We start from the raw sequence: 12,181 nt of genomic DNA on the forward strand, positions 1-12,181 counted from the left end.
GTATAGACAGAGATATGGATGCAAGGATTGATTATCCATTATATCAAAAGTATGGTTTTAAACCTGTTTTGAGGCTGTACATGTCACGTTCTTTCAAAATCGAACCCAGAAGCAGACCAGGACAAGGAGAGTAGGAAGAAGGTGAGTATTTATTTACAAGTGAATATGAAGGGGTAGAAATATCCAGGTGGCGTAGCGGGCAGCGGTGGTGAGTTGATGGGAGTGAATAGGTGGGTCCAAGGGAGTAGCGGAAACCTCCGACGACCAGGCAGGAATGGGGTAAGTGATCCGGGTGAATAATGTTAATGGCTAACGATCCGGCAGGGAATGGATGTCAGGTCCGGGCTTATGAAGAGGAGAGATGATGATCAGGACCAGGTGTGCAGATAGCTGATGGGATACAGGTGCGGGTAATCTGAGATCTCCCAACTAGCTAAATCGCCCGGCAACCAGACAGGGTGCGTTCCAGGACACCGGAAAAAACACTCCAGAACAGAACACAGGCAAAAAACAGACTCAGGAAACGGGATTCGTGACAGTACAGTGTTTGTCTACATTTACTTTGTTTACAAACATTAGAGTTAAACAAGCTTATATTTTAGCTTCTGATGGGGTACGACAGTTAAAACTCTTAAGGACCCGCTCCTTTAAAAAAAAAAAATAGCCTAAAATGACATACCCAAATCTAACTGCCTGTAGCTCAGGACCTGAAGCAAGGATATGCATATTCTTGATACCATTTGAAAGGAAACACTTTGAAGTTTGTGAAAATTTGAAATTAATGTAGGAGAATATAACACATTATATCTGGAAAAGGTAATACAAAGAAAAAAACGTGCGTTTAAAAAACAAATTGTACCATCATCTTTGAAATGCAAGAGAAAGGCCATAATATATTATTCCAGCCCAGGCACAATTTAGATTTTGGCCACTAGTTGACAGCAGTGTATGTGCAAAGTTTGAGACTGATCCAATGACTGCCCAAATGTGCCTAATTGGTTTATTAATAAATGAAATCAAATCAAACTTTATTTGTCACATGCGCCGAATACAACAAGTGTAGACTTTACCGTGAAAAATGTGATTATTATTATTTGACCATGCTGGTCATTTATGAACATTTGAACATCTTGGCCATGTTCTGTTATAATCTCCACCCGGCACCCCTCATAGCCTGGTTCCTCTCTAGGTTTCTTCCTAGGTTTTGGCCTTTCTAGGGAGTTTTTCCTAGCCACCGTGCTTCTACACCTGCATTGCTTGCAGTTTGGGGTTTTAGGCTGGGTTTCTGTACAGCACTTTGATATATCAGCTGATGTAAGAAGGGGTATATAAATACATTTGATTTGAAATGCTTACTTACAAGCCCTTAAAACCTCCCATTACCGGGATCAAAATCGACAACATCCGAGGAAGCTGGAGCGAGCCAAATTTATATGACAAAATCCTAATAATAAACATTCATTAACATACAAGTGTCCTACATCATTTAAAAACGTAACTTCTTGTTAATCCAGCCGCTGTGTCAGATTTCAAAAAGGCTTTACGGCAAAAGCATACCATGCGATTATCTGAGGACAGCGCCCCACACACAAAACCATAAAAAACATTTTCCAAACCAGCAGAGGCGTCACAAAAGTCAGAAATAGCGATAAAATAAATCACTTACCTTTGAAGATCTTCCTCTGTTTGCAATCCCAAGCGTCCCAGCTACACACAAAAATTCAGTTTAGTTGGTGTGTTTGATTCAGTAATCCACCCGTTCCACTAGTTCAACATGCATACAAAGGAATCCCAGAAGTTACCAATAAACTTTGTCCAATCAAGTCAAAAAACGTTTCTAATCAATCTTCAGGTACCCTAATATGTAAATAAATTATAACATTTAAGACGGAGAATAGTGTGTTCAATACCGGAGATAAATAACGAAGTGCGCACCCTCATCCACACACGCCACAAGACTACAGTCCAAATGAGAGCCACATTGAAAAACTACAAATTCTAGCTAATTTTTCAAAAAACAAGCCTGAAACACTTTCTAAAGACTGTTGACATCTAGTGGAAGCAGGATGGATTTTCCTCGGGTTTTCGCCTGCAATTTCAGTTCTGTTATACTCACAGACATTATTGTAACAGATTTAGAAACTTCAGAGTGTTTTCTATCCAATGCTACCAATTATATGCATATCCTAGCTTCTGGGCCTGAGTAACAGTCATTTATCCGAACTTCCGAACACTGCCCCCTAGCCCTAAGGACCTTAACCAACAGTGCAGTTCAAGAAGAAGAAAATATTTACCAAGTAGACTAAATAAAAAGTAATAATAAAAAGTAACACAATAAGAAGGCTATATAGGCTATATACAGGGGGCACCGGTACTGAGTCACTGTGTGGGGTGCAGGCTAGTTGAGGTAATGTGTACATGTAGGTGGGAGCGAAGTGACTATGCATAGGTAACAAACAAACAGCGAGTAGCAGCAGTGTACAAAAGGGAGGGGGTGGGGGGGTCAATGTAAATTATCCGTTGACTATTTTATGAATTGTTCAGCAGTCTTATGCTTTGGGGGTAGAAGCTGTTCAGGAGCCTTTTGGTCCTAGACTTGGCGCTCCGGTACCGCTTGTCATGCGGTAGCAGAGAAAACAGTCTATAACTTTGGTGACTGGAGTCTCTGACAATTTTATGGGCTTTTCTCTGACACCACCTATTATATAGGTCCTGGATGGCAGGAAGCTTGGCCCCATTGGCAGGAAGCTTGGGCCATTCACACTACCCTCTGTAGCACCTTATGGTCAGATGCCGAGCAGTTGCCACACCAGGCGGTGATGCAACTGGTTCAGGATGCTCTCAATGGTGCAGCTGTAGAACCTTTTGAGGATCTGGGGACCCATGCCAAATCTTTTCAATCTTCTGAAGGGGAAATAGGTTTTGTCGTGCCCTCTTCACAACTGTCTTGGTGTGTTTGGACCATGATAGTTCGTTGGTGATGTGGACACCAAGGAACTTGATACTCTCGACCCGCTCCGCTACAGCCCCGTCGATGTTAATGGGGGCCTGTTCGGCCCGTCTTTTCCTGTAGTCCACGATCAGCTCCTTTGTCTTGCGCACATTAAGGGAGAGGTTGTTGTCCTGGCACCACACTACCAGTTCTCTGACCTCCTCCCTATAGGCCGTCTCATCGTTGTTGGTGATCAGGTCTACCACTGCTGTGTCGTCAGCAAACTTAACGATGGTGTTGGAGTCGTGTTTGGCCACTCAGTCGTGGGTGAACAGGGAATACAGGAGGGGACTAAGTACACACCCCTGAAGGGCCCCAGTGTTAAGGATCAGCATGGCAGACGTGTTGTTGCCTACTCTTAACACCTGGGGCGGCCCGTCAGAAGTCCAGGATCCAGTTGCAGAGGGAGGTGTTTAGTCCCAGAGTCCTTAGCTTAGTGATGAGCTTTGTGGGCACTATGGTGTTGAACGCTGAGCTGTAGTCAATGAACAGCATTCTCACATAGGTGTTCCTTTTGTGCAGGTGAGAAAGGGCAGTGTGGAGTGTGATTGAGATTGCGTCACCTGTGGATATGTTGGGGCGGTATGCGAATTGGAGTGGGTCTAGGGTGTCCAGGAGGATGCTGTTGATGTGAGCCATGACCAGCCTTTCAAAGCATTTCATGGCTACTGACGTAGGTGCCACGGGACGGTAATAATTTAGGCAGGTTACCTTCGCTTCCTTGGGCACAGGGACTATGGTGGTCTGCTTGAAACATCTAGGTATTACAGACTCGGTCAGGGAGAGGTTGAAAAAGACAGTGAAGACACTTGACAGTTGGTCCGTGCATGCTTTGAGTACACGTCCTGGTAATCTATCTGTCCCAACGGCTTTGTGAATGTTGACCTGTTTAAAGGTTTTGTTCACATCGGCTACCGAGAGCGTTATCACACAGTCATCCAGAACAGCTGGTGCTCTTGTGCATGCTTCAGTGTTGCTTGCCTCGAAGGGAGCATAAAAAGCATTTAGCTCGTCTGGTAGGCTTGCGTCACTGGGCAGCTCGCGTCTGGGTTTCCCTTTGTAGTCCGTAATTGTTTTCAAGCCCTGCCACATCCTACGAGTGTCAGAGCCGGTGTAGTAGGATTCAATCTTAATCCTGTATTGTTTTGCTTTTTTGATGGTTCGTCTAAGAGCATAGCGGGATTTCTTATAAACATCCGGAATAGTCTCCCGCTCCTTGAAAGCGGCAGCTCTAGCCTTTAGCTCGATGCGGATGTTGCCTGTAATCCATGGTTTCTGGTTGGGATATGTACGTACAGTCACTGTGGGGACGACGTCATCGATGCACTTATTGATGAAGCCGATGACTGAAGTGATATATTCCTCAATGCCATTGGATGAATTCCGGAACATATACTAGTCTGTGCTGTTCAAGTTCATAACTGTGCACTCTCCTCAAACAATAGGTATTCTTTCACTGTAATAGCTACTGTAAAAAGAATTTAAGCTTTCTGCCAATATCAGATATGTCCTGGGAAATGTTCTTGTTACTTACAACCTCATGCTAATAACAATAGCCTACGTTAGCTCAATTGTCCCGTGGGGGACCCACTGATCCTGTAGAGGATTAACTAAGTTTATTAGGCATTTTTTAAGCTATATTCTATATATCATTCATTTATGATATGTCCAAAAATGGATACAGAAACTGCATATTGGGCCCTTAAAGTTTTTCTGGTTGGTGTTCCTCCCCACCAATGTGGAAAGTCTTCACATCATCATGTATGCTGCTTCAATATTTTTTTAACATTTTCCTGTTTGAAGAATACCTCTCAAAATATAGATATTTTAGCAGTCAAGTGTGCCGTCTGTTAGGTGATCCCAAGCTCCAGTGTGTCATAAGCCGCATACTAAATGTAACCGCGCTAGCTCAGACACCCAATACATTATGGATGTCTTTCCGAGTACATTTTGTGAATAAGTCAGAAAAGTGATGAAATTCATACCGCAAACATGAATGAACCCATATTCCATGAGCCACATCCTTTGAGTAGCATTAAAGCAGTTCAACTTGTCACATTAAGACTGGACTGATTTTGCTTCACCATTCATAAATCATCCACTACAACTCCCTGTAGAATCAACATAGACTTTACCTCTGCCCAACCAAACCACTTTTCTAGGTCAGTCTGGGCACCATCTGTGGCTTACTTGTCCGGTTAGTTTACGCTATTGGCAGAACCAGCAAAGCGACATGGTTAGTCAGCGATGTAAGCAGGTAGCAGTCAGCAGAAAGGAAGGAGGAGGAGGTCTGTTAATTTGCCATCAGGTTTAGATTTGTCTGAGTTGGCATTCCACATTGACTGGCCTGTGAACAACATCACTGCTGCTCATTATGGAACAGGTTGGCTTTCATCTCAGGATGTTGCAGGTGTGGAGGACTTACAGTCCCACAATGCCCCTTCATCAATGCCCAAACCTGTAAGTGTCTGCAATTACTCTGAAGCACTAAGGGCTCTGAATCTCACTCTATCGACCCACCTGCCTCCACTGAGCAGAGATGAGAGAGACAGAGAGACACAGAGAGAGAGACCGACAGACAGAAGAGAGAGAGAGAGAGAGAGAGTGTGAGAGAGAGCGAGAGAGAGACAGAGAGAGAGAGAGAGGTGAGGAAGGGACAGAGTGATGTTGGATGTGTTGGATGTTGTAAATCCAACAGAGGTGGAGAAGTGGGTTGGTAATCAGACTTGCAACTAGCAGTAGGAGGAGATGAATCATCTGAGCCTCAAAGTGGGCTGGAGGATTAAAATGCATTGTCAATCACCGGGGGAGGTCTTTCAACACAATCATGGACTGTCACTATCAATAATTGGCTGAATCTTTCAGACTTTGTTATGACAGAATCTGTCATTATTTAAGGGCTTCATGTATAAGCCAGAACCTCCCTGACTGATGACGTTGGAACTACCCTGTATATGTGTGTGGTGTGGTAGAGAATTTGAACTAATTGCTTATCATATGTTGCACTGTCATTGTGCACGATGCTGAACCGCTATAAAATAACTCATCAGCTGGCCCTTTCTGTGTGCGTGCGTTTGTTTGTGCGTGCGCGTGTGCATGTGTGCGTGGGTGTTCCTAGGTGGTGGCATGTGCCCCAACAGCAGTTCTCTACAGGAGGTGCGTAACTGCAACGAGCATGCATGTACAGTGTATCACTGGCAGACTGGCCCCTGGGGCCCCTGTACTGAAGATCCCTCAGCCTCAGCCCTCAACACCACCACTGGCCCCAGGTCTGCTGCTGGCCCAAACACCAATGGGCAGGGCCCCTGCTCCCAGGGCATGCAGACACGCAAGGTCATCTGTGTCCGGGTCAACGTGGGACAGGTGCCGCCCAAGAAGTAAGAACATTTAGGCCCTAGGTGTATATGCGTGCGTGAGTTTGTGTGTCTGTGTGAGAGAGAGAGAGAGAGAGAGAGTTAGAAAGTTATTTAGAAAGGTATGACAAGCAGTCATACGGTATGAAGAGTCGCTTTCAAGCCCTATCTCTACTCCACAGGCAAACCCAGATAAATAAATATATATGCCGTCCCAAACAGGCTAATTAACCCTGTTCATTTAGGCCTGTGTAATTTCCCACTGATGATAATGACAGTAATTAAGTGGCTTTGATACTTTAAGGCAATTAAATCACCACAAGATGAGAGCTGCAGGATGTCTATGGTTTGCAATGCAGAACATACACCGCAGCCTCAAAATGCATCAATAAGTTTACTTTACAGTTAGCCTAAAGTTGTGCTCTTGCATGGTTGCTGATTTGCTTTGCTAGGCTTATCTAGTTGGGATTTGATGTTCATTTAACTAATTAACCTGCTGTATGTAAGATCCAGAAATCTTAACCTTGAGTCTACAGTTTACGGATCTTGTTGCTATCCAAGGTCCTGAAGTAAAACCTCCCAGTGGTATCTGTCCAAGGTGCTGGGCCATCATAGGCTTTGCTATAGAGTCCATATCCTTTTAAGGCCACTGTATTTTGCCTTTGTTATGAAATAACTTTCCTGCATGTTTTGCATTCTTTCAAGCCGCTGTTGCTCTTAAAGAGGCTTTCCCCTGTCATGGCGGATTAGGTTAAGACCGCTGAAGCTGGCAAAGCTCCAAAAGTGCTTTCTCTCAGTGCTTTGTCTATAAGTCCTTTGTTGTAAAGGGATAGTTCATTCTAAAATCAATATTTGTCAGTCATTGTAAGACTTCAAAAGTGGTCTAATGTCAGGGTGAGTCCATGTCCAATTGGCGCCAATCTTTTCCATTCCTTGGAGAGATGGTGTGGACTCATCTCCAAACGAAACCACTAAGCCCAGTAGCTATCTAGCTTAAGTGTAGAGGTGGTTTCACCCTGCCTGCACTCAATGCGCTGCATTGTGACTTGACATGGTCTCTAGTTGTTATTTTTCCACCTGTGTCTTCTCTTCCCACCATCCTACTTGGCAGGTAGGTTTGATTAGCCCTCCCCCAGGAACCTGGCAGAGCAAACAAACACACGCCTGCCTCGCTGGTGTGTATGCAGATGTGCTTCAGCTCACTCACAGAGGGGGCAGAGCTGTCTTCACACACCCCGAGGCAGTGAACCTCACACAGTGTCACCACACACACTGTTAAAGCCCAATAGAGAAGAGAGTCTCTCAGAGACAAATATGTCACTCCCTCAGGCATGCGCTTCTATCAGTCTATATACAGAGTACTGCAGGGGGATTTGGAACTAAAACATCTTGGTTTATTGATTGTGACAATTTGCATGGGGATTGACGTCCGACGCGTTTGTGTGATCGCACTGATGCTTACTTGGACTGTCGGAAAAGGAGTTGGGATGAATAATTGTGATAGTGTTTGACAGTCATAGTCAATCACGTGGATGTGTCGTCCTAACGACAACTGTGTTTAGTCACTGTGGATGACAGATGGTTGAAAGCTGTCGAGACAGTGGCCAAAGAAACGTACGCAAAGCCGGACCTGTTTTCCCCCCGAATATTAAACAAATTATGTTATTTGCTGTTGTACTTTTTAAGAATGCATTTAATTAGTGCTTATCGTTTTGTGCCAGGCTTTGTGTGCTTCTGTGGTCTCTTAAAACGATGTGGGTTGCAATGTTTCCTCACTCTCTGTTCAACCACACAGTATGCTCATTTTGAAGAATCTCTTGCCGAACAGATTATTGAAGCGATAATAGAAAATAGCAGAACAAAAACATTACCCTAGCAGACTCTTCTTAATGATGTGCTGTGGGACAGACTCAGAGTAAATGTTGTGTTTCTTGCCTCACTACAAATCATTACATTTAAAGATCATTAAGATATGATAACACTAGCAGGGAAAACAAGTCGGCCAAAACCAGAGGATGCTTTAATTGGATAATCTAATGACCAGTCAAAAAGTCGGCATACTTCAATAGCCGCGAAGACTGAGTTTTCTGCAGCGGCGGTATTGTGCTTTGGCAATGAACGTGGCCTGTTTTTTTCATGAGAATATCATTTTTATCATGCAAAATTTGCGTAGTACCTATCATTACACTTGGCCTTAAAATACAATTAAAGTAACAGGGAACAGTAGGAATGTTTCTGTCTGCTGGAGCATTAGTTTCAGCATTAGTTTCAGCATTAGTTATGTGAGGTAGTTAAGTGCTCGGGACAACAACTCAATCTGGGTCCTGTTGTTGTGTCTCATATTTGACTATGTTTTGTCTGGAACGTCGTTAAAACTGAAAGGGAACATTAGGGATGTTTCTGTCTGCTGGAGGGTACTCAGCATTAGTTCTGGGAGGTGTAGTGAGGTAGGTAAATGCTCAGCTCAAAAGCTCAATCTGGATCATGTTGTTATGTCTCATCTTCTATTGTTTTGCCTAGAAGATTGGTACCTGTAGGCTTCTCTTTTGAAGTCTTTTGAAGTAGCTTGTCCTTCAACAGGTTCCCATTACCTTTGCGCCTGTTGTTGATACAGTTAATACGTGTAAACTCTTTAAACCTAAAGAGGAAATAAGAAACTGATTTGATCCAAGCCTGACCCATATTTATCATCATCAGCAGCTCTCTATTCTCCATCCTCGAGCACTGCTTTGGAGTGTAGAAACAGTGTACGGACATGCCAGAGGATTTGTCTCACTAAAGAGGGATTTATCTCTCTCTCTATTGGTATTAAACGTAAATCTCTCCTCTCTTCGCATAGCTGCCTGCTGCATTATTACATTGTGTGTGAGGCACCCTATTTCTCCCCTGACGACACAGTGCTAACGAGTGGAGCAACCCCAGAAGAAGACAGTGCTCCTGCTCCCAGTGTGTAAATCTGAGACAGATGATCAGCGCTAGCTAGGCTATCTATGCTATCTCAGCAATAGGATGAGGAAATAGAGCTGCAACATCACTTAAAATGCCCCAGGAGAGCCCATGTTCCGAAAAATCAAATGACTTGATGTCTTTTAGACGGACAATTTTCCCCCGTTTATCTTCATCCAGTGGCCTTTCACTGGGGATCAGAGGTACTTATAACTACAGGCTGAAGATTACATATAACCCGTTGTCCGTTAAATATGAAGACCGACTCCAACCACAATCCCAGCGATCTAACGGATTATCGTCCAGTAATAGAATCAATTTAAAACGGGAAGGATTCCCATCGAGGGTCTTATCTATAGTGAACTGAATCTAGCCTGGAGGAATTAAATGCAGATTCTCCATTTAAGAGGAATGAATATTAACAAAGGCGCTGCTGAGCTGCTAAAGCCATATACTGTAGGTCATGTTTAAATTGCCCTACATAAGACATAAGATGATATCTTTCCTTTTTTACTTTTACCCCTTTTTCTCACCAATTTCGTGGTATCCAATTGGTAGTTACAGTCTTGTCCCATCGCTGCAACTCCTGTACAGACTTGGGAGAGGCGAAGGTCGAGAGCCATGCGTCCTCCGAAACACAACCCAGCCAAGCCGCACTGCTTCGTAACCCAACGCCCGCTTAACCCGGAAGCCAGCCGCACCAATGTGTCAGAGGAAACACCGTACACCTGGCGTCTTTGTCAGTGTGGATTGCGCTCGGCCTGCAACAGAAGTTGCTAGAGCGCGATGGGACAAGAACATCCCTGCCGGGCAAACCCTCTCCTAACCCGGACGACGCTGGGCCAATTGTGGGTGTCCCGGTCACGGCCGACTGCGACAGAGCCTGGAATCAAACCAGGATCTCTAGTGGCACAGCTAGCACTGTGATGTAGTACCTTAGACCACTGCACCACTCGGGAGGCCCCCTCTTTTCTTATCTGTCAGTGGTACCATGGATTGACATGGACATAAGATAAAGGACTTCTTATCAGACAGTTGCTTCTTGTTGTCCTAGTTTGTGCTTCAGATAACACTGGATTTCTCTCAGTAAAAGCCAAGTGGTTTTACATAGAAAAACGACATAGTACAAAGTCAAGCAGGTTACAGTACTTTCTGAGAGGAGTATCTTCTAAGCCAAAAATCTATCATTGTTCCTCGATAGTTCCGTGGCTCTTGGCCAATCCGATGAGTCATTTTAATTCCTGCAGCCAAAGTGAGAAGCCTGTGTCTGTGTGTTACCAGCTATGTGTTTGCGTGTGTTACCAGTAGTGTGTGTGTATGCTTATCATGTAGATGTCCTGAGAGTCCTCGTCCAGGTACAGTGCGGCCCTGTCGAATGCCCTGTAAGAAGGACTGCATCGTAACCCCCTTCAGCGTCTGGTCCCAGTGCTCTCCCACCTGTGATGCAGGTATGAAAGAAGAATTCAAGCTACGGTGCAAAGACAGATGTAGGATCTTAATTTGATCACCCTGTTGCAGGACAACTTACCTGCTATGCAGTGTATTTGAGTCTTAAAAAGGCTTCTATAGTTTGAAATGTCCACTTAGAAATTTCTGACTTTTTCCCTTAAATGTATCAACCCCTACAAAAAATGTCTGTTATTTATAATCCACATAATAATAATTCACATTTCCTGTTGCTGCAGGATTATTTTCCTGCTTTAGCATACTGGCTCAAATTAATATCATACATCTGTACTTCATTGTTCATTGTAAGTCTCTTGGGAGCTAGGTACTATGGAGCAAAAATGCTCTCCTAAATGGAATTACTTGCTTATCCAACCGCTCAGAGGAATATTATGCATGTCAGCTTTTATCATGAAGCATAGAAATCATTGATATTATAAACCAATTGGAAAACTGGGACGAATAAGGAAACAGGCACCAATTGGGTGATGCATCCAATGTAAACAACTCATTACAGTTTCCTTAAGTTGTATTACTCTCGTTTCTTTACGGATATTTCATTTGACAGATTGACATGTAGGATGACCCCAAGATGACCTAATTTAGTGCAACCCAGTAAACATACTAGCCTGTGGCTACAAGTGACAGGGTGCCATGTTGTTGTTGTTATTGCTGTTTTCATGCTGTGATAAAAACACCTTCAGACCAGGTCACCTTTGTCAGACAGCCATGGCCACAGCTGGAGAACATTGTTGAATACATTACATTGATTTATGGGATGAAATCATCATCGTTCAGATTTTGATGACCTCTTTATTTGGCATGAGAGCATGAATCTTTGGCCCTCGCCACACACACTCTGTCGTGTATTTTGATAGTAGTGCTGATGTTCTCTTGCTGTATAGGATGACCTGCCTCCTACCCACACTGGTTGAAACGGAAGGTCAGGGATACACAGAGCCTGTAATACATTCATATAAAATGATTCATCACTCCTGGGCCAGTCCTGGACCATAAAACTACATCTTAATCAGTATAGATCACTGGTTCTCAATCCTGGTCCTGGGGACCCAAAGGGGTGCACATTTTTGTTTTTTGCCCTAGCACTACACACCTGATTCAAATCATCAAAGCCTGATTATGAGTTGATTATTTTCATCAGGTGTGTAGTGCTAGGGCAAAAACAAAAATGTGCACCCCTTTGGGTCCCCAGGACCAGGATTGAGAACCAGTGGTCTACAGTCAGAGCTCTGGCAGAACTTTATAGTTCTTAATTGTGTTTATTCAACGGGTGTGTCTATTGGGAATACCGCTGATCGCGGAGAAAGCATCCATCTTGTTGATGCTACTTCATTAGATTTGAACTTGACGACTATGTTGATTTTACTGCAACTATAAAGCAGTCAACATTTGCCCACTCTACCCTGAATGTGTCAGTTTGACA

The 12,181-nt window shown here is 43.8% G+C and overlaps 1 protein-coding gene across 1 annotated transcript in view; it reads left to right on the plus strand.

Annotated features, from left to right (window-relative positions):
- Positions 1 to 12,181, plus strand: part of LOC120031609 (thrombospondin type-1 domain-containing protein 7A-like) — a 93,192-nt gene that overhangs the window by 52,642 nt on the left and 28,369 nt on the right. The window contains exons 13-14 of the mRNA XM_038977414.1: positions 6,111 to 6,369; positions 10,624 to 10,739. Of these exons, the coding sequence (XP_038833342.1) occupies positions 6,111 to 6,369; positions 10,624 to 10,739 (375 nt within the window). The remainder of the gene's footprint in view (positions 1 to 6,110; positions 6,370 to 10,623; positions 10,740 to 12,181) is intronic.

This window comes from Salvelinus namaycush, chromosome 37, assembly GCF_016432855.1.
Source record: "Salvelinus namaycush isolate Seneca chromosome 37, SaNama_1.0, whole genome shotgun sequence".
Classification (NCBI taxonomy): domain Eukaryota; kingdom Metazoa; phylum Chordata; class Actinopteri; order Salmoniformes; family Salmonidae; genus Salvelinus; species Salvelinus namaycush.